We start from the raw sequence: 20099 nt of genomic DNA, 5'->3' as shown, positions 1-20099 counted from the left end.
ACTTTATGACAAAATTACAAATTTTTTTACCTTGATTTGCTTCTCAGGTGGTTTTGGATTTCGGTCACCTGCAGCTGGCTAGTGCAACAGCCAAAGCCAACTATGCCAAGAAACCAAAAGCTGAGGATGCCTCACTGGCAGATGATAGTATGTATCAGCCTTCTTCTGTCATTCTCTCGAATACTCTGTCTTGCTGTCAACTTGGAGGTGACAGTTTTAAACCCTTTCTTGGACAACATATGCAAATATATGAAATTTTGGAGTGTTTGTGGAAGTCTTTTTAGGAGGTTTTTAAGAAGGGTTCCTCCTTGTTCGCATTTAGCTGAAGTGTGCATGTGCATTCAGCCAAACATTGGTTGTTGACATTCCGCTGACAATTGGTTGTGCACATTCAGATGAAATATGGTTGTGCATACTCTGCATCATTTAGTACTTGAACATTTCTTCTATGTTTGATTAATGCATTGATGTCGACATCATTTTTAAGGTGAGCTTGACCTTGATGATGATTTTTTGACCCCTCCGTCCACCCCGCCCAACGAGTCTAGTGCCGATAGTCCATCAGGGTCAGCTGTAGTGACTGGCGCTGGGCCAGTTGACGAAGGAAAATCTGATCTACAGACTATCGACTTTGGCAACGCTGTCACTGAATCTTCAATGAGAGAACGCATGTATGATAGGTAAGAACCATCAAAGCCTCCCAAATCATTCAGAATCCATCAAATGGTTTTGGAGGATTGTGTAGGATTGAGGAAGGGAGAGCCTAGCTCTGATTACTTGACACTTGATGGACCTTGCAGGCTTAGGAACAGGAAGTGTGACACTGAGCTCTTGCATAATGAAGAATATTGTTCTATTTAAGTTTTCAGGATTTCTTAGAGATTTAGGAGTAAAGTGGGATATTTTGCAGCAGTTCTAGGGGTAATCAGATGGAAATATGATGAACATCGCATGTTAACACAAAACAGTGTTCCCAATGGGACTTCAGTTTACTGAGTTCCAAAAACATTGTGGAAATGGCCCATTACAGTAAACAACTGCTCAGAGAAGAATAAATCAAAGGTTAAGAAACAGAAAGGATTTAAGAACTACAATCTGGTTAACAGGTGGTAGGAGATTTCAATCCAACCCTTGTTAGGTATACGTAGAGAGTATTCATGAAGTCTGAGTTTAAGACAAAATTTCTTTTCTCAAACTAGGTACAACCTGAACATGTCAGATCTGCAGGTGCTTGTCGGCAAGGCAACAGACAACTGGCGCATTGCTCATACCAAGGGTTCCGGTCACATGCAGGTCATTGAGAAGTTCACCATTTCAGTCAAGGTGGAGCGTCGTTTGATGTTCACCACGGATCCCCAATGGCCTAGTGCCGTGGTGTCTGGCAACTTGCCAACTTTGGCAATACACATCAATGAACAAAAGGTAATAATACTACATTGTAAATATCTTGGCTTTGTAATTGACATTGGAATCCTCTTACCACAATATTCGGAATGAACAGTTTTATGCTGTTTTAACCTTCATCTTTGTAATTTTACATTGTACATTTTTAAAGGCCATTACAACCCAGCATTAGATCTTAATATCTCTGGAATTTCTTGGAATTATCTCCATATTTGTAGATTCAGGCTTTAAATATCTGCATGAAGGTCCTGACCGGACCAAGCGAGGGGGGTGCATCCCCCGCGTCAGCTGGGGTCACACTGACCGATGATCTCTCTGCAGTGAATCGTACTCACACCACAAGGTACGTGAGGCCACATCCAAGTTATTCCTAAGACCTGCTTGAGGCGATAGCTTGAGTTTCAAATCTTGACCAGTTGTTGATTGTCTGTGATTGTTTCAGCTTGTCTGAGATGGAGGCCACATTGACTCAGAGGACACAGGCCCTCCTAGAGGAGTCCAAACTTCTAGAGATGCAGTTCTCTGTCGACTTGCTCTCGCTCAGTGTGGAGAGCAGAGGTAGATACTACGTTTGTGTTTGGTTTCAATGACCATGGAGAGCAAACGTTACAAACATGAGCCGTTTTCATGAAGCCGATAATCAGATATTTGTTGAATGAAAACAAAATGCTTAAAACGAACAGGTTACCAGCCAAAATTGTATTTTATGTTCACACTTTGCTGCTGGTTTCCATCTTTCCACATGTAGCGCCCACATTTCTTAAGCAAAATTTTGTACTTCACAACTTCTCAAAACTGGACCTTGGATTTTATCTGCCTGACCCAGAGACATTAGCCTGCTTTGATACCCTGTCATGATTTCAGGTCGCTGCATCGCCGAGTGCCAGGTTTACGGCGTCCAGGCCAACTTTGCCAAACAGCCGTACAACACCTCAGTCTCACTGACTGTGCATGGTTTGCTGCTCATCGATGCTCTTCAGCAATTTGGGCCAGAGTTTGAGCTGTTGGTAGCGTCACATCGAGACTTGAGGTATGCAGATGACGAGTCTCTCAGCCTCCGAAGACGTGGCTCCTTCATGATTCAAATATTTCACCTTCACTTATCATTGCCATTGTAGTGTCCTACTCTTTTAAATTCAAATGAAGCTTGAAAGTTTCTCTTCTTGGTTGAGGTTGAATCCTTTTTTGTTGATTACTTTTAGCAAACCTCAACTGACGAATCGATTTGTAAGAATACAGAAAGAAGAGACACAATGAATCCAGATCTAAATCAAGCCTTACCCTTCCTGAAACTGTCAAAATTGTCTTTATCTTTATCTCCGTAGCATGCATGCAGCCAGTGGGAGTATCGTGGACAGTGAACATTCTACACCAAGATCTGCTCAGTCACCTACCTCCTCTCAGAGCCCAGCCTCCCCCGTCGAGAAGATGATGGACACTTCCAGTCAGTCAGTACTTGCGTCTGCCCTGTCAGCCATGGGCAAGTCCATATCAGGTAGAAGGGGTGAAATTTACAAAAGTTGCTGTAAAGAAACCTGAATTTTTCAGAAAGGGGTTGGATGCCTGAGTCACTGAGACCTTAATTGAGGAACAAAGCTTTGCATTTTGTTTATCATCTCACAAAGGAAAATTCGGATTTCTCATGTCTTATGTAAAGAAATTTGTAATCGATCAGATGGAAAAAACCTTGATGATGTCATGATGATGCAAACTTTGTTGTCAGATATCGCCCATTTGCAATTTTGTCTCTGGTCAAGATGCTGTGTGAAAAATCCTGAGCATTGGTAGTTTTACCTCTAGGTGTGTCAATCTCAGGCAAATCCAGTAGTTCCCAGATCCAGGAGCAGCTGTATGCGGACAGTGTGAGACATACTGAGACAGACACGGTGGGACAAGAGGCAGCAGAAGCCCTCATAACGGTAGAGATAGAGCTCATCAGTGCCGACTGCCCGTCCAACATTAACAGCAGCCGAGAAGCTCTACAGATTGCCTCAGTGCAGTTCAACAACTTGGATGTCATCGGTAAGATGCTGTGCCACCTCAGATACCAAGAAAATTACTGGTGTCATCTGCACAGATTTTGTGTTTCTTTTTAAGTTGTTTTGAGCAGTTAAACTGTATTTATTCATCCTGAGCCAAGGGTTCTTTGAATCAATTTTCTTGTTCACTGTGTCTAATTCCATGTTATGTCTTCCTCATTTTGTAGCTAACCAAGAGACAGTCGTAGAACTTCTCTCTTTCTTCCATCGCGCATTTCCCCATGAAAGCAAAGAACCGCCAGCAAAGCAGACACTGCAAGGAGACGCCTCAGCCTTTGAAGTAAGTTTAACAAAACAAAGATTCAATCATAAACAGATTTTTTTGTCTACCTTATCAGTTATCCATCTGTGTTCTCTCTAACCTAATCTTGCGCAAAAATGAGGCTTGCAAGATTTGTTTCTCTTTTTGGTTCACAAGAGGTTTTCTATGTCTGTCTTATCAGTCTGGATCAGGCCTGATTGTAAAAAATATCCTAACTCAAGGTGCAAATGTTGTAAACATGAACATTGCAAGAAAAGTGTGGATGCTTAAAACAGATTTCAAAATAGAGAACTCTGGTAGCCACAATACTTGTAAAACTTAGTGTAAGAAAACAAATATTGGTCAGTTTGTTCGGGCTAACTTTTGACTGTTCCCTGTTTTCTGTCAACAGCTTGAAATCTCAAGCACTAAGACTGAAGTGACTGCCGATTTTCATCGTCTGAATGTTGTACTGGTACGAGGTGAAACCGACCAGCAGAAGCATGTGATTGGTCGGAAGGTAGCCACGGCAACAGTCTCAGCAGCTCATGTCTGGGCCACTCTAGGTATACTTCAAAACAGCTTCTTTTATTGTCCAAGATTTTATTTGAGATTAAAATGAATTGAATTTATTTTATTAAGTCTTTGTAAACAGCTTATGCTGTAGAATTCACAAATGAAAACTGTAGATGGTTGGATTCAAAGAAAAAAATAATAGGAATCATCGTTTCTCATTAGTTCCTTATTTCTTACTACCTACATGCTGTCCAGGTGGTGATTTCCATCTAGAAGGATCCCTCGGTGGTTTGCAGCTCCTAGATGTGACTCCAGAGGGCAGCAAACATAAGACGGTCTTTAGTGTAGGAAGAGACCCCCAAACTGCCTGTGAAACATCAACTAGTACCATTGTGCCCCCTAGGCCGGTTGAAAATGATCTTTATCAAGCCGCCATGGAGCAGACCAGTATAGGAGGCGGTATAGACATGGAAGATGTCAAGGCATTTTCATTCACTCTGAGGAAAATGGAAGGTGGCAGCATGCTGTCACCATTAAGTGCAGGGTCCCAAACTCCAGGGTTTAGTTTCGGCAATGGGGATTCTCAAACTGTCAAAGGGTTTCAGTTGACGCTCCATCTTGCCTCATTAGTGTACACCCATGTCCCACGATTCCTCCACGACATCACGCTCTGTGTGGATGAGTTCCAGAGCTCTGCAGCCGCTCTTGCCGATTCCATCCAGAAAGCTGCAGCAGGTGTGGCCATGGACTTTGTGCGACAGAAGTCAGACGTCATTGCTTCAGTGGCTTCCCCGATGCTCTACAGCACCAGGATAGAGACTCCCATCTGTGGGATGAACCAATCAGCAGTAGACACCACTGACAGCAGTGTGCTGGAGGAGAAACCTTCAACAGACTTCAAATTCAAGATGACCATGGAGACACCCATCATCATCATCCCGCGATCTGCCATCAGCTCCGAAGTCCTTATCGCTCACTTGGGCAAGATATCCATCACCAACACACCTTTGGATGCTGACACCACTCTACCCACTCCCAGTCACGGAATGTCACCAGAGACAACCCCTGTTGCTCCAACCACAAGACTCTTCCTTGGAATGCGGGACATCAAGGTCTCCTCGTTCAACCACTTGGACTCCAAGTCGCGTTCCAGCAGTTTTGTCAGCACAGACAGTGCTGATTCAGGAAGCAATATAAAGCCCAGTTTGTACAAGGGAACTCCGATTCTGCATGACACATCCTTGGAGCTGACAATTAACCTGCTTCCCGTGGACCCAGCTGCCATGCCCAGCAATTACAGCTTGGATACCATGGGATCAGATGACAGTTTCCTCCAGGAGGAGCGTTCCCCTACAACTTTAGTCTCTGGGAGAATAGTATCCCCCTTGAAAGTGATCCTTTCCAAGCATGTCTATGAGCAGATCCTCCAAACGATGGACAACCTTACCTTTAAGGAAGTCAAAGAAGTAGAGCCTAAAAGAACCCCCAGCATGGCAAGCACCCCAGTCTCGGGTGGCTTGTTTATGTGGACAGTCGACCCTCCCGACAATCAACCCCACCCTGATGCAGAAGCTGCAACCCTTGACGAATCTGCCATGGAGAATGCTGAAAATGAAAACAAAGAATCCCACACCAAGATCAAAGTGGACTTCCACCTGCCGGAGTTCTCAGTGGAGATGTGCAGCGACACCTGTGATGGAGGCCAGGGACTTGTCAATCTAACCTTCCAGAACTTCAGCGTGGAGTTCGAGAACACCACGCCTCACACTTCGTCAATTAGCGTCACCCTCCACTCCCTCATCATGGAGGATTTGATCCAGCCACCTTTCTCCAAGCACCGATACTTGATGGTGTCTACAGGGGGTCCTCGCATCGCCAAGCCCACTCCCAAGATGTACCACTCTAGCTCCTGTCCATCCATCAGCTCCATGATTTCCCCGATCTCGTCCCGTCCAGGCTCTCTACCCAGTGCTCTGGACAGCCCCGTCCCACCCCGGTACACCTACCATGGCCATCATTACGGTCACCCAGGTACAAAGGGTGTACCTCTGATCCCATCCACCCCTCCTCCATCACTGAGTGAGTCACTGGAAGATATTCCTGAGAGCAAAGAGACGGAAGAGTCCTTTGTTGACAAGAATGCGCTGATGAGAATCAAAGTGATGCTGGTAGACAGGGATTGCCCAGAGTTCGTGACGAAATACAAGAGGGTAGGATATCTGCCACTTCCTACCTGTGTGATAAAAATTGTTCTGTGACAAAATCTTACAAATCCTCAAAACTGAACCATTGTCATATCAACTAATGACATTTTCTCAGTTTTCATTTTGTAAGGATCTACATTTTTTTTGAGCCTTGAACTCTGTTGGAACTCATAATTTCATTTTTCCATTCTGGTTGATATGTCATACTCTGATGTACCTGTTTCTAAAATATCTGTTAAAACTAGCTGGTTGGTTTTGTGAGGAACCTTCTGTACCATTGTATTCAGACGTTTGATGGTGTTCATGAATGTCACTTCTGTGTCTCAGGTGAACAGGTTTGTGGATGTCACCTTCAATGCCCTGGAGACCACCATCAACCTCCAGACCTGGGTGGTCTTATTGGACTTCCTTGGCATTGGGGGACCTGCTCCCAAGAGTCGAGCTAGCCCGGAGGAGAAGGCCTTGCTGAGGATGAAGAGGAAGGCTGCTGCCAAAGCAGCGTCCTCTAAAACAGATGATGAAGCAGTGTCCTCTACTATAGGTGAGAGCTCATGTCACTCTGTGGGATTTGCCTGGTCTTTGGAGCTCGCTTCCAAGAGTAGTGCTGGTAGAGAAGTGGAGGATTTCAAGAAGCTGTCCTAACGAGATGTTGGAGACTTGTTCACAATAGAAAATGTACTACACACTGCAAATTAGAGAGACGTCAGCCAATGAAATAGAGCCAGTCCACAGAAACAAACTTATTCAATTTGATCTCTGACTTGTACCAGTTACAGAGTACAGAGATGAAGTCAACACCGAGATGGTCATCCAGGTCGGTTCCCTGTCTCTCCTCCTCAACAAGCCAGACTATGAGCTGGCCAAAGCCAACGTCTCCAATGTCTCTACCCACCTCCTGCTTATGGATGGGAACATGGACGTCAGCGGTCGCCTAGGTAGGATGTCTCTCCTGGACCTGACTCCACATGGGAAGCTTTACAGAGAGAGGTTTACCACCAAGGGACAGGAGGCGCTCAGCTTCAGCATTTTCAAGTTAGTTAGATAATAGCAGCTTTGAACAGTATTGTCCGCTCCGAGGGGGAACGAAAAGGTTGTGTTTTAAATGAAATTGAGAGTCCTTTGGCACCAACTCACCCCAAAGGTGCCTAAGTCTATGCAGGTTTGACGCAGAGCATGCTGAGTACGTGCAACAAATTTATTTTGGAATGTAGGGTCTTCGTGTGCAAGCCGAATGTGTGTAAGAAACTGCCCAGTTGAAAATCTTCGTACCAGTCTGTCGTTCTTTTGCCAGTGAAGGTGCATTTCAACTTGGGGCGGATTTATCATTGTTTCTTTCTGCCTAGGCACCCCTGTGTACTTTGAGGATGCGTTTGATTCTTGTTTGGTTAGTTGTGCATGAAACTTGATTGAGAAGTTGAGCCACAGAGCTTGCTTCGAAAGAATGCAGAGCAGAATGTGGCTGAACTATTCATTGTCCTGCTTATTTTGGAGAGTAATGATTGAGTAGAGACTAGCTTCCCAGGAAGTTTGTTGATCAGTTGGATGTTTTTTTCACCAGATACGGGCAGCCAGATCCAAACCTAGACCGTGAGTTTGATCTCAGCATCAAGCTACGGATGTCGTCTGTCCGCTATGTTCACACAAACCGCTTCCAGATGGAGACGGTAGCCTTTGCGCAGCATTTCAATCAGCTTCAGGAGGTTTTAGGAACCATGAGGGCTGCCACGGATGGAATCCAGGTGAGCTACACCAGCTGTTGGGACTGTTACAGGCCTGAAGGAATTTTCCTTCTTACACAAATACCTGTGAACAAAGGGGAAAGCAGTGATAAGACGAGACTCTTGGCTGATCATATTCATTCGCCTGTAAATTCTGCCAGTTTTTGAATACAAGAACTTGCTCAGTGTTTTACTTGGTGTCCTCATCCAATTCCAAGTTCAGCTTTTCTCACCCTAATTCCACAGGTCAAGGAGGACCCCAAACGTGCCTCTCGTATCTCCATGGACATTGAGGCAGGCTCCCCAGTCTGCATTGCTCCCATCAGCTCCAAATCCAAGGATGTTCTGGTCATGAATCTGGGAAACCTGACCCTGAAGAATGAATTCCTTTTAGCTGGGTCGCCAGGGACTATCGCCAAGCTTCCTTCCAAAGTGGTGAGTTGACAACTTCAGTGTTTGTTTGCAGCTTCGTTATAAACAGTAATAGATTTTCCATAAAAAAGGCACTTGAGATGAAAAGCAGAATTTAATTCTTTTAAATCAATTTTTTCAGCATCTTCCTAATTTGTATACGTTGCCACAAATCAAAGATTTTAACCTTAGGTACAGCGTAACCTAGCCAGCATTATTTTACTAGGGCTTTATGTCCCAAATTTATTGAAGTATCCAGGCTGTGTATTAGATTTTAATCTTCACAGCGATGCATGTTTGAGGAATCTGGAAACTTTCTAGAACAACCTTTACTTTGTGCTTTTTTACTAGATTGTTCCCAAAAGTTATCAAAGGTGATGCAATGTTGAAAAGGTGAATTTTAGCCAGACCATCAAGAATGTATGATAACCGTAGTTTAATGTGGGTTTATATTGAGAGTAATTCTTGAGCGGGCTCCTTCAAGCTGAACCGTTTTTCTTTGCCACTCAAGGCTACCGATGACGTTCAGTTTAGCAAGGATTCCACCTGTCTCTTGGACTGTATGCACCTAGACCTGGTTGACATGGATCTCTTCTCAGCTGAGAGGGTGGAACCTCTAGACTTTGATGCTAGAGAAGATAGCGCTATGATCTTTCCTTCCTTTGTCATCTGTCGTAAGGTAGGTAAATGCTTCATGGCCAAACAGAGGTTTGCAACTTGGCACTGACAAAGTTATCCTGAGAATATTAAACATTTAAAATTGAAACAAATGCTTGATGAGCATCAACATATTTCTCACCCTCCCATAGAGAGAAGAAATTATTACCGATAACGTGTTTGACGTATTAAAGATGAATATTTATGAAGAATTTTTATGGTGGTGGGGATCTTATTTTTTTTGGGCTGATGTTACCCCTCTTGCTACAGGGTGGTCGTCTTCTGAAGGACACCTGTCAACTGAGATTACAGGTGGATAGAAACCTGGATGCAGATATCACCAGAGCAGGTGAGCTGTGAAACAATGATGTGGCTGTAAAGATCATTCAGGAAACTTTGATCTAGTATCAACCATTCCTATAACCTAAAACGGGTTATTACCAATGTAATTCTAGCTTAGACAGTGCAGTCAGACCATTGCTTCTTTTTTTTCTTGGTGTTTCCAACACAGTTCCGGATTTCAGCGTGTCTGGCATGCTCTCCTCCGTCCACTGCTCATTAGATGTGACTCAGTACCAGTTGATACGTGGGATGTTGGACCACAACCTGGGAGAGAAGCTGGAAGAATTTGAAGCCATGCAGCGAACGCAGAACCCAGTCAACCAGGTCAACCAGAAATCTTTAAGAGATGATTAAACGTTTCTTTCCGTATCTCATTGAGTCCTCTGTGAACCTTACTGGCTACAGTTTGGTCTGACGTGTTCTGGCCTATACTTGTCTGTACTTGATATCACAGATGTAGACATGAGTAGTGAGTACCGACTAAAAATGGGTACGAAAGTATTTCCCTTTCTTGCAAAACTGGTCAGTTGATGAAACATCTTTCTTCTTGACCTTTAGACTGTCCTGAGTGGCCGTGTCTGGACGTCCATCTCCCTCAATGTTCAGCTGGTCAACGTGACCTTGGAGCTCCTCCTCTCTCACCAGCAAGGCCCTACCCCCGAGAGATCTCTCGGCAAGTTTGACTTTATCGAGTCCCGCTTCTCCTTTGAGAGCTTCTCGGACACCACCAAGACGATCGACCTGGTGTCGCATGCCATCCGAGCCTCTGACACTAGATGGAAAGATAGTGGTATGTATTGGATTCAGTGGTAATGGACGAGGGCGCTGTTGCCTACTCACAAGAATAAAGTGAGGGTACTTTGGTGCAGCTAACACTGCTATTTAATCTTTTATTACCCCAGGCCTTGTGACATGTATAGTTTTCACGGCATCTGATCAGCATCCCCCTAGATAGAGCTGGTTAACTCACAAGATTGTGTATGAGATACAGAATCAAGTCTCAACTCAAAATTGGTTTAAAATTTTTAACATTATCTTGTTGCAGATAAGGCTGTCAAGAATTTATTATGTTCATTCAGATATCCATCGGTCTATCTTACCATTGTTAAATTAACCTGTTACTGTATGAGACCTGTTGACTTGTATATTACCAGGGGGCAGTGCCAAGACACCCACCAATGTCTTCTGGGAGGTTCTAACCCCTACTCGTCACCACAGTCGCAACCCTAACCCTTTACAGCTTGAACTTCACTATGCATCCCAGCTGGACCACACTAGAGCCACGGTGTTACTCAACAACATGAGAGTCATGTGTGTCATGGACCTACTGCTGGCTGCCAAAGATTTCCTCTTGGACTATGACGCTAAGTCCATCCAGTCCGGTTAGTGGCAAGATTAAATGGAACAGGGTTGGTGAAAAGCTTGATTTGAAATTAGATTTTCTGGCTGACTTTCAAGTGTGGTGATTGATCAGTATGCCATCTGCACTTGTAAGCAGGAGGTCTAGGGTTCAAACCCCACCTGAGTAAGGTTGTAAATTTCTTCTCAAGAGTTCGGTTTGGACAAAGCCAGTTGACGTCTCCAAGGGACATTGCATGCCAAGCTAAAAATAGTACCTTGATATAGTTGGCATCCTGCCAACTTCGGTTTTATGAATATTTTTGGTTTCTTATTGTGCAGTAGTGTGCAAGACATCAAAAATAAATTTACCATCCTCCTAGAGCATGGATAGGCGAGGGCGCCATGAGCAAATATAAGAAATGCCGTTTGAATGACCTGCATCTGTGCCCACAGGTTGGGTCAGGATCTTAATTCATAAGTTTATGATTTGTAGAGATTGATTGTACTGTTACTATAGCTGACAAGATCAGAAGGTGCAGGTAATCCGGTAGTCTGTCAATTCTCTTCAAATTACAGCCTCTAACGCTTCAGGTAAAGCACATGGGGCATCCTCTGACGGTTCATCCAATCAATCATCCGCTCCATCATCTACAACTGCAACGCGAAACAAGCGATCGGGAACACCGGTCAATGTTGCATCAGGGATCTTCACCAAGCGAGCTCAGGCAACAGAAAAAGTATGCCGATACCTGGTTTTTTTAAGTTCTAGATGTTTCAGAATTGCAGGCAGTGTGTCCAAATGCACACCTGTCATTGGATGGACTGTGTAAGGAGCCTACAGCAGTTGAATTTCTTCTTTGTTTCAGAGTGATAATCCACTGGAGATTTGCCTAAACGTCACAGAGACAGAGTTTGTTGTCATGGAAGACACGGCGTGCAGTGACTCCAGTGCTGTCATTCTCAAGGTACGCTTATCCAGGTCTTGATACTTGTTTGGAAGCATGGTCTTTACTTTAAAAGTTACGTCTCCAAAAAACGCTTTTAGCCGATAATAAAATTACTTCAATAAAGTTGATACAGATGTTGTGTTAATTACTCCTACAATGTAAATTTTTCTTGTTACTTTCTGTTTGTTACTGCTTATTTTACCCCTACTGATAAAAATCAAAATTGACTTTAAAATGAAAAAAAAAATTAGAAAAAAATTGCCTTTTAAACTATCAACACACAGGCAACGTGTGCAGTGATGACATACAAAATGGAGAACAAGGAAAACCCACTGTCCTGCAGCCTGGAAGGCTTGGAAGTCTTCTCCTGTTGCCTTAGTAATGAGGGAGAGACGGCCTTATCCATCGTTGATCCAGTCTCCGTCAACATGGAGCTCAAGGCCAACCCTACCAGCCTGGCATCCCAGGGACACATTGGAGGCCTGCTTGATGTCATGGATGTACACAGAACGCTGGAGGTGGGTTCTTTTGGCCTTCCTTCTACCCTCCTTCCAAATCACAAATCATTTTGTATGACTGACACGACAGACTTAAAATAAATCAGATTTTGTATATGCAAGGCTGTCTCCTTGAGAGAGATTCTGCCAGAATTGAGACTTGTCACTTATGTGACATGTACTCTTCAGGTCCTTGCAGTCAGCAAGCAGTTTGCAGCAGTTTTCATGTTTTACATTTCTTAAGTCAAATTAGCTTCGATTCTCTGTCTTATTTATCAGGTTCTGATTCAGGCTCTGAACATCCGAGTATCGTACCATGATGCCAGACTTTTCTTAGCCATCATGAACTCTCTCCCAGCCCAGCTCCTCCAAGCTGAGCAGGAAGAGAAAGAGGACACGCCCAAGAAAGCTCTGACATCTAGTAGCACCTCCAAGTCCAAGCAAGGTACTCTGTCAAACCCACCTCACCACTTAGAAGTGGTGGAACTAGTTGTGTGAACAGTAAAGTACTTTGTTTCATCAGTGACAGAACCATGTAGTAGCCTTTGTTGGTCAAACCAAACAAAACTACAGTAAACTTTGGTTTCATATTAAAGAATTTCTAGTTCTCAGATAATCCTGGTAATCGATAGCCCTCTTTATCTCTGTATTTTTTCACAGTTGCTAAGCTACAGGAGCTCGGCTTCAGTCGTGAGGATTGCAAGGTAGCCCTGACCAAGAGCAACGGGGAGCTAGACCAGGCTGCCTCCTGGCTGCTTGAGAATGCTAAACCAGTACCGAGGACTCTAGTTCCCAGACGGAATTCTGGAAATGAGGAGGAAGGGGCTCTGGAGATTGCTGGCATCGAGGTCAGATAAATATTCATTACAAGTAATGCATATGCATAGCCCCTAACCCCACATATTAACTCACTGGCAAGACCAGATATTGAGGTCAGTTGAATATTCGTTACATCTAATCAGGAGTCACAAATCTTTAAGTTCTAAGCCTTGCTTTCCAGCTATCAGAAAGTACAGAAATGAATAGCATTGACTTGTCTCTTCTCTCAGGTTCGGGCGGGGTCAGTCAGCATCTGCCTCATCGATGACTGCAAGGATTCTGACGTTCCTCTGATTGAGGTCATGCTGCAGAACCTTCATGTCTTTCAGAAGATGTTGCCCAACAGGCAAGGCACTGCCTCAGGAACGTTGCTAGGAGATTACTACAACAGGAGCTTATCTGGATGGGAACCCTTCATTGAACCCTGGAAGTAAGTCAGAGATGCCCAGGGCTGAGCAATCTGTACAAGGATTCAAATCTCCCAGTCAATTCTTTTATGTTAATTCTTGATTCATCCACATTGGCCTAGTTAGCTGATATTCTTAAATTTATTCAAAGAGCTCACCTGTTTCATTTGAAGTTGTAGGGGTTTCTATTTTGAGAGGAAACTTGTTTGATTGTTTTGAGAAGAAGCTGTCACTTGGGGTGTTCTTTAGTTGACTGCTGTCCTCCCCAGACGTAGAGCAAACATTTGGACAGGTGATCCAATGTCTATCATTCTCTTTGTGTGGTTGGAGGAGGTTGACAACACGGATGGTCACTTGCTCCAATATCCGTTTGACCCGTTTCTCTTCCCAACTGAAGACAAATCTGTGTTGGAAAGTCTCCAACAGATTTCAAAGCTTTTGCTGTGAATTTGACTATAAAGGGGTGACTGATTTTGTCTCTGACAGGTTGAATGTTGAGTGGCTTCAACAGGATGAGACTGCTGAATATCCAGAGAAAGTCTTTGTCCAGTGCAAAGGTAACTATACTTTAACTTGACAGAGTCCCTTCATAATATATATATAAAATCTTGGTAAAGTTTATGTAAAATGTAATTACTGGTACTGAGTAAGGACGACTGAGTAAGGACGACTGAGTAAGGACAACTGAGTAAGGACGACTGAGTAAGGATGACTGAGTAAGGACAACTGAGTAAGGTTGACTGAGTAAGGTTGACTGAGTAAGGGTGACTGAGTAAGGATGGCTGAGTAAGGATGACTGAGTAAGGACGACTGAGTAAGGACGACTGAGTAAGGATGACTGAGTAAGGATGACTGAGTAAGGTTGACTGAGTAAGGGTGACTGAGTAAGGATGGCTGAGTAAGGATGACTGAGTAAGGACGACTGAGTAAGGACGACTGAGTAAGGATGACTGAGTAAGGACGGCTGAGTAAGGATGACTGAGTAAGGACGACTGAGTAAGGTTGACTGAGTAAGGATGACTGAGTAAGGATGACTGAGTAAGGATGACTGAGTAAGGATGACTGAGTAAGGATGACTGAGTAAGGATGACTGAGTAAGGTTGACTGAGTAAGGATGACTGAGTAAGGATGACTGAGTAAGGATGACTGAGTAAGGTTGACTGAGTAAGGATGACTGAGTAAGGATGACCGAGTAGGGAAGGCTGAGTAAGGATGACTGAGTAAGGATGACTGAGTAAGGATGACTGAGTAAGGATGACTGAGTAAGGATGACTGAGTAAGGATGACTGAGTAAGGATGACTGAGTAAGGATGACTGAGTAAGGATGACTGAGTAAGGATGACTGAGTAAGGATGACTGAGTAAGGATGACTGAGTAAGGTTGACTGAGTAAGGATGACTGAGTAAGGATGACTGAGTAAGGATGACTGAGTAAGGTTGACTGAGTAAGGTTGACTTAGTAAGGATGACTGAGTAAGGGGAACTGAGTAAGGATGACTAAGTAAGGATGACTGAGTAAGGTTGACTGAGTAACGATAACTGAGTAAGGTTGACTTAGTAAGGATGACTGAGTAAGGATGACTGAGTAAGGATGACTGAGTAAGGTTGACTGAGAAAGGATGACTGAGTAAGGATGACTGAGTAAGGATGACTGAGTAAGGATGACTGAGTAAGGATGACTGAGTAAGGATGACTGAGTAAGGATGACTGAGTAAGGATGACTGAGTAAGGATGACTGAGTAAGGATGACTGAGTAAGGATGACTGAGTAAGGATGACTGAGTAAGGACGACTGAGTAAGGACGACTGAGTAAGGACGACTGAGTAAGGACGACTGAGTAAGGTTGACTGAGTAAGGATGACTGAGTAAGGTTGACTGAGTAAGGATGACTGAGTAAGGATGACTGAGTAAGGATGACTGAGTAAGGTTGACTGAGTAAGGATGACTGAGTAAGGTTGACTGAGTAAGGGTGAATGAGTAAGGATGACTGAGTAAGGACGACTTTGTTTGATACGGGAAAACTCTTTTAGGTTGCAAAGGTAAAAATGGTCTGACATGCTTTGTGACTTTATTTTTCTCTTTGGTTTACTTGTGTCCAAGCGTTTTTATTTCAATTAAGGTTCATTATCTGAACTTTTCCTACATTCTCGTGTACTTTTTGTACTCGTAGTCAATGACCGGCTAGATCTGAATTTGACTAGTGCTCTAATGGACCTATACAGCAACACCAAGAAGAACTGGACAGAGGATTACTACATGACCGGAACCAAAGAAGGGTGTGTTAATGGCTGTGAAACTCTTACTGTTCAAAAGATAATTTGCCTTGTCAGGGTTCCTGCGGCCTGGAAAAGTCATGGAAATTTGTTTTCGTTTTCCATGCCTGGAAAAGTCATGGAATTTTGTAAAATGACTGAAGTCATGGAATTTTTCAAAGGCTGTGTGTAATTTCCATTCTCAGAAATAAGTGCATAAAATGCATGATTTTATTCACAACTGAAAAGGCCGAATAGTCTGAGAAATTGCATTATTGGGTTGTGGATCTTCATAATTTGGTCATGGAAAAGTCACGGAATTCAATTGGCCTTTAGATATGGAAACCCTGCTTGTGCTTTGAGAGTTAACACATGACTTTAAGTGTTCACAATTTAGATTCAGTGGTGCATTCCTTGCTTGCCTCTGTTTGTCTTAGCCTCCCAGCCAGACACAGGTCTCCTTTTGTTCCTTACGCTCTGCGGAATCTGACAGGATGTAATCTCTGGTTTGCAACGCTCACAACAAACCCCAACAGGTAGGCCAACAACCAACAGAAAAAAAAAACAAGAAGATACCCTGGTTATCTTGGTATTGATTTCACAAAACTGTCATTGTTCTCATCTGCGTCCTTTTTTCTTTTTTGTGTCAAACATCAAGAGCAAGAATGAGAAAAATAGGGAAATCCACAAAAAACCTCAGTCTAATCCACCATTCTTTGTAGAAGAGATCAATTCCACATGGTGTACCAGCAAACCATCTCTCAATATAGCCTCCACCACGCAAAGCTTCAAATCTTAAATGTATCATGGCTGATGTTTTTTAGTCTGGAGTGCCATTTCTTGTGGGCTTAAAACATTTTGTAAAGGAAGTTCCCATTTTATTGAACTGATTTGTTTTGATTATAAATCTGTTCATTGATAACGTTTTTTTCTGTGCTTTCAAGAGAAAATTGGTACTTTTGAGTTTGCATGGCCTCGATAAGGGAAGCCAGATGTATTGTGTGGTGGTTTACTTTTCTTAACTCCTTTGAGTTGGTGTGGATTTATGAACAATTGCAGGGTTGCTAGCAGTCCCACTGAGAAGCTTGCCTCCCCGCTGGTATCTGTGGGCGGAGCCGGATCATGGACGGAGGTGTTACCAGGCCAAGAGGTCCCTTTTGTCTTTGAGGAGAAAGGCAAACAGAGACATAGAGTGAGTAGCACTCACCATAATATTTCAAACAGAAAATCTACACTACCCTTAATGTCAAAGGACGCTGTCCATTTCTGGTCTAAGGCCAAGGGCCAAAGGTCGAGTCCCAGCTATCAAGGAACTCACTCTCAATTGTTAATGTCTCCATGACAGAATACTCATGAGTTACGAGTACACCAGCTGCTGGTAAGAGTGGAAGGATGGGAGCGAATGGCCCCGGTCTCTGTTGACAAAGTGGGAACGTTTTTCCGCCTCGCCAAGCCTGAACACATGCACACAGCCAGCATAGTAAGTTAAGCCGTGTCCCAAATGACTGGGCTATGGCTTTAATAGATCAGCATGTGTGCTTATGTGAGCTACTAGCTAAAGGCTCTAGCCACTTCCCATAGACTTATGTATTATTGCTAGCCGCAGACAAGTAACTTGAGCATGGCTTCAACCTTGAGAACACCATTATATGGAATACGCTGTAAAGCACCCACTCATTCTATAAACTGGTCTATGACCTGAGTCTTTCATAACTCATCGACATCCTGGGAATTGGACTGAAAAAGGGTTAATCGTTGAAATTTCCACTCTATCTAATTCTCGTTGGTTTGAAGATTCATCCAAAGTGTTCATTTCGTTGTAATTTTCCTCAAGTATCAGTCTTAAATGTTTACATTTTGAAGTAGTTTAGCCCAAGGTAAGTGAGTAAGCGAGTGTCTTGAAAGACCAATTTTTTCTTAGAATTAAGTCAGCCATATTTTTAAAAAATTGGGAGGTTTAAATTTATGTTTCAGTTCACGAGTCAACGAGCGGAACGAGTTCTCTTCCATGTTACTCTTGAGGGCAGCGCACGTAAGCTTGTGACCGTCCAATCAGCACTGACTGTCGTTAGTCGTCTGAATGTCCCAATGGACATCAATCTTTTCAACCCAGACTCTTCCACAGACAGTAAGGAGAATTCACTTCTTCCAGATCCTAAACTCATATTAACTTCATACACATGACATTTATAGATGGGAGAATTTGTCTGTATAGAGGTTTACCGTAATGTTTTAAAGCTTTTTGCTTAACTTGTTGGGAGAATTTATGATGTAGCCTCATTATTTGGTTCTGTATTCACTTTTGTATCATATCTGGGTCAGCATACCCATGTAACATAATTTTCTTTGATCATGACTTACACATACTTTGTACCCACTTTTTGGTTTCCCAGACCCCATCACCTTCCCCCCATTAACCCCCAATGCCGCCTTGCCAATTCCCCTCTCTCACACCAACTGGCTCATGAACATGCGCCCTCATGGCTGGGGCATGGGGCTCTGCGACTCGCCTATCAAGTGGCAGTCTGTTAACACTCCCAAGGCTACAGACACGCAGGCGATGAAATGTAGACTTGGCAGAAGAGACGAAGATGGGCTATTCAGGTGAGGTGGTGCTCTCTAGTGTTCTTAAGCAAGACACTTTACTACAATTACCTCCCTCCACCCAGGAGTGTAAACCTGTGAAGGTAGATCTCAAAGTGCACTGATCTCAAGCTGCTGCAGAGAAACTGATCTCCTGGTCCAGTGAAGAAGGATTTGGAATTTGAAGTTTATAATAAACTTAGAAACAGACAGATGGTGATAAATGGGGGCACCAGTGAGAAGTCTAAGCCTTGAAAAAGCCTGGGCATGAATTCTTAAAGTACCACATATTATAAGGAAGATGCCCCCCCCCTGCCTGAAATTCTTTATTCTCTCAAGCAGCTCGTGCAAAACCAATAATATGCTTTTTTGGTTGGAGATTGTTCAACTTTACATTTCGATGGTAATATTCAACTTTTTTTTTTTTATCCCCTTCAGGTTCTGGGCATACATCCGACATGAAGCTTTCCCCCGTGAGCTGGCAGCAAAGCGGTCCCCCTCTTTCTCAGAGCTCTCACGGAAACAAGACAACACTGCCCAAGAACTGCAGCCAGGCCACACTATAACCTTGCTCCCACCGATAGTCCTGACAAACCTTTTGCCGTTTGACTTGAAATATAAGATGCATCGGACTGGTGGCTATGGCAACATCAGTCCTGGAAAGGATGAGCCAATATATGACGTAAGTCAAAGGTTTTTAATCTTCCCAACGTTCATGAGAATTTGGATGATTTTCCAGGATTAAGGAATTTTTAGCTTAATCACTATTTCTTTACCAGGGACTTGATGCCCCCTAAAATTCAAAATACAAGGAATGTGTCTCAAATTCCTGCATCATTGGATAATGTTGGAAGATTTGACAATATTTTGATCATGTTCTCCACCCCCAGGCTGATCTGAACCAAGCTAACGACATCAGTTTCACCATGGACAACTTCCCCGACTGCCACACCCCACTGTCTCTGCCCCCTCGGCTAACCAAGGATGCCTACGGATACATCCTGCTCAGGGATAGTCACCCCAAAAAACGTCGGCTGGTTCTGAAGGCCAGAGTGGAGTGCCGAGCAGGAAGATGCCTTAAGGTAGGGTACTGATCCTTGCTGACACCATTGACCAATGAATTATCTGTCATTATGTTGTGGTCCATGGAGTTTTATTCCCCGCGTGAAAATTTCTGATTCAGTCCCTAGATGCTGTTTATTGTAAATGAATCAGTTATGAAACACTGGTGTGGTCCATGGTCTTTGTTAACCCCATGAAATTTCTTGAGCAATGGTAGTATGCTGCTCGTGTTTAATAAAGTAGTCTATTATTGGCCATTATGGTGTGGTCCATGCCGTTTTGTTACCCACATCAAATGTTTTGCACCTTCTCCAGATCCTGATCTCTGCACGGTATTGGCTCATCAACAAGTCAGGATTGCCACTCATATTCAAACAGGAAGGAGCAGATTTTGAGGCAGCTGGACAATTTGAAGTCCACGAACAAGCTAGGAGTGTGGCCCCCTTGGTGTTTTCATATGCTGACTCAGACTACGCCGAAATGTACGTGTTTGGAAACTGAACCGATAACTGTAAACCTGAAATCAACCAGCATGCTGTATTTGCATCTTGTAACTCAAAGGGTTTTGAAACTGCTACCGAAGTTGGGAGGTTGGAAGTTGAACTAAAGTAAATCATTCTGAATGGGAAAGTCATTGTAAATCTTGAGTTACTATTTTAA

The 20099-nt window shown here is 43.5% G+C and overlaps 1 protein-coding gene across 3 annotated transcripts in view; it reads left to right on the top strand.

Annotated features, from left to right (window-relative positions):
- LOC110979057 (intermembrane lipid transfer protein VPS13D-like) overlaps positions 1–20099 on the top strand; it is a 41677-nt gene that overhangs the window by 9472 nt on the left and 12106 nt on the right. For 2 of the 3 annotated variants that reach the window (XM_022234546.2, XM_022234545.2), the window contains exons 17-52: positions 48–147; positions 488–680; positions 1200–1422; positions 1623–1747; positions 1847–1962; positions 2269–2434; positions 2730–2899; positions 3205–3426; positions 3611–3723; positions 4097–4250; positions 4456–6410; positions 6732–6945; positions 7175–7436; positions 7963–8143; positions 8369–8557; positions 9045–9212; positions 9461–9539; positions 9702–9856; positions 10091–10322; positions 10687–10914; positions 11450–11610; positions 11740–11838; positions 12105–12338; positions 12597–12762; positions 12978–13165; positions 13367–13566; positions 14030–14100; positions 15713–15818; positions 16232–16330; positions 16854–16986; positions 17140–17274; positions 17769–17922; positions 18188–18398; positions 18816–19059; positions 19268–19459; positions 19755–19921. In XM_022234546.2, coding sequence (XP_022090238.2) covers positions 48–147; positions 488–680; positions 1200–1422; positions 1623–1747; positions 1847–1962; positions 2269–2434; positions 2730–2899; positions 3205–3426; positions 3611–3723; positions 4097–4250; positions 4456–6410; positions 6732–6945; positions 7175–7436; positions 7963–8143; positions 8369–8557; positions 9045–9212; positions 9461–9539; positions 9702–9856; positions 10091–10322; positions 10687–10914; positions 11450–11610; positions 11740–11838; positions 12105–12338; positions 12597–12762; positions 12978–13165; positions 13367–13566; positions 14030–14100; positions 15713–15818; positions 16232–16330; positions 16854–16986; positions 17140–17274; positions 17769–17922; positions 18188–18398; positions 18816–19059; positions 19268–19459; positions 19755–19921 — 7805 coding nt within the window. The remainder of the gene's footprint in view (positions 1–47; positions 148–487; positions 681–1199; positions 1423–1622; positions 1748–1846; positions 1963–2268; positions 2435–2729; positions 2900–3204; positions 3427–3610; positions 3724–4096; positions 4251–4455; positions 6411–6731; positions 6946–7174; positions 7437–7962; positions 8144–8368; positions 8558–9044; positions 9213–9460; positions 9540–9701; positions 9857–10090; positions 10323–10686; positions 10915–11449; positions 11611–11739; positions 11839–12104; positions 12339–12596; positions 12763–12977; positions 13166–13366; positions 13567–14029; positions 14101–15712; positions 15819–16231; positions 16331–16853; positions 16987–17139; positions 17275–17768; positions 17923–18187; positions 18399–18815; positions 19060–19267; positions 19460–19754; positions 19922–20099) is intronic. The other variant, XM_022234547.2, reaches the window with a different exon arrangement.

The sequence above is a fragment of the Acanthaster planci genome, linkage group LG16, assembly GCF_054643075.1.
Source record: "Acanthaster planci isolate LZ-2023a linkage group LG16, COTS_SCS, whole genome shotgun sequence".
NCBI classification, from domain to species: Eukaryota; Metazoa; Echinodermata; class Asteroidea; order Valvatida; family Acanthasteridae; genus Acanthaster; species Acanthaster planci.
Note: the sequence above shows the minus strand (reverse complement) of the source record. Positions and strands in the feature narration are given on the sequence as shown.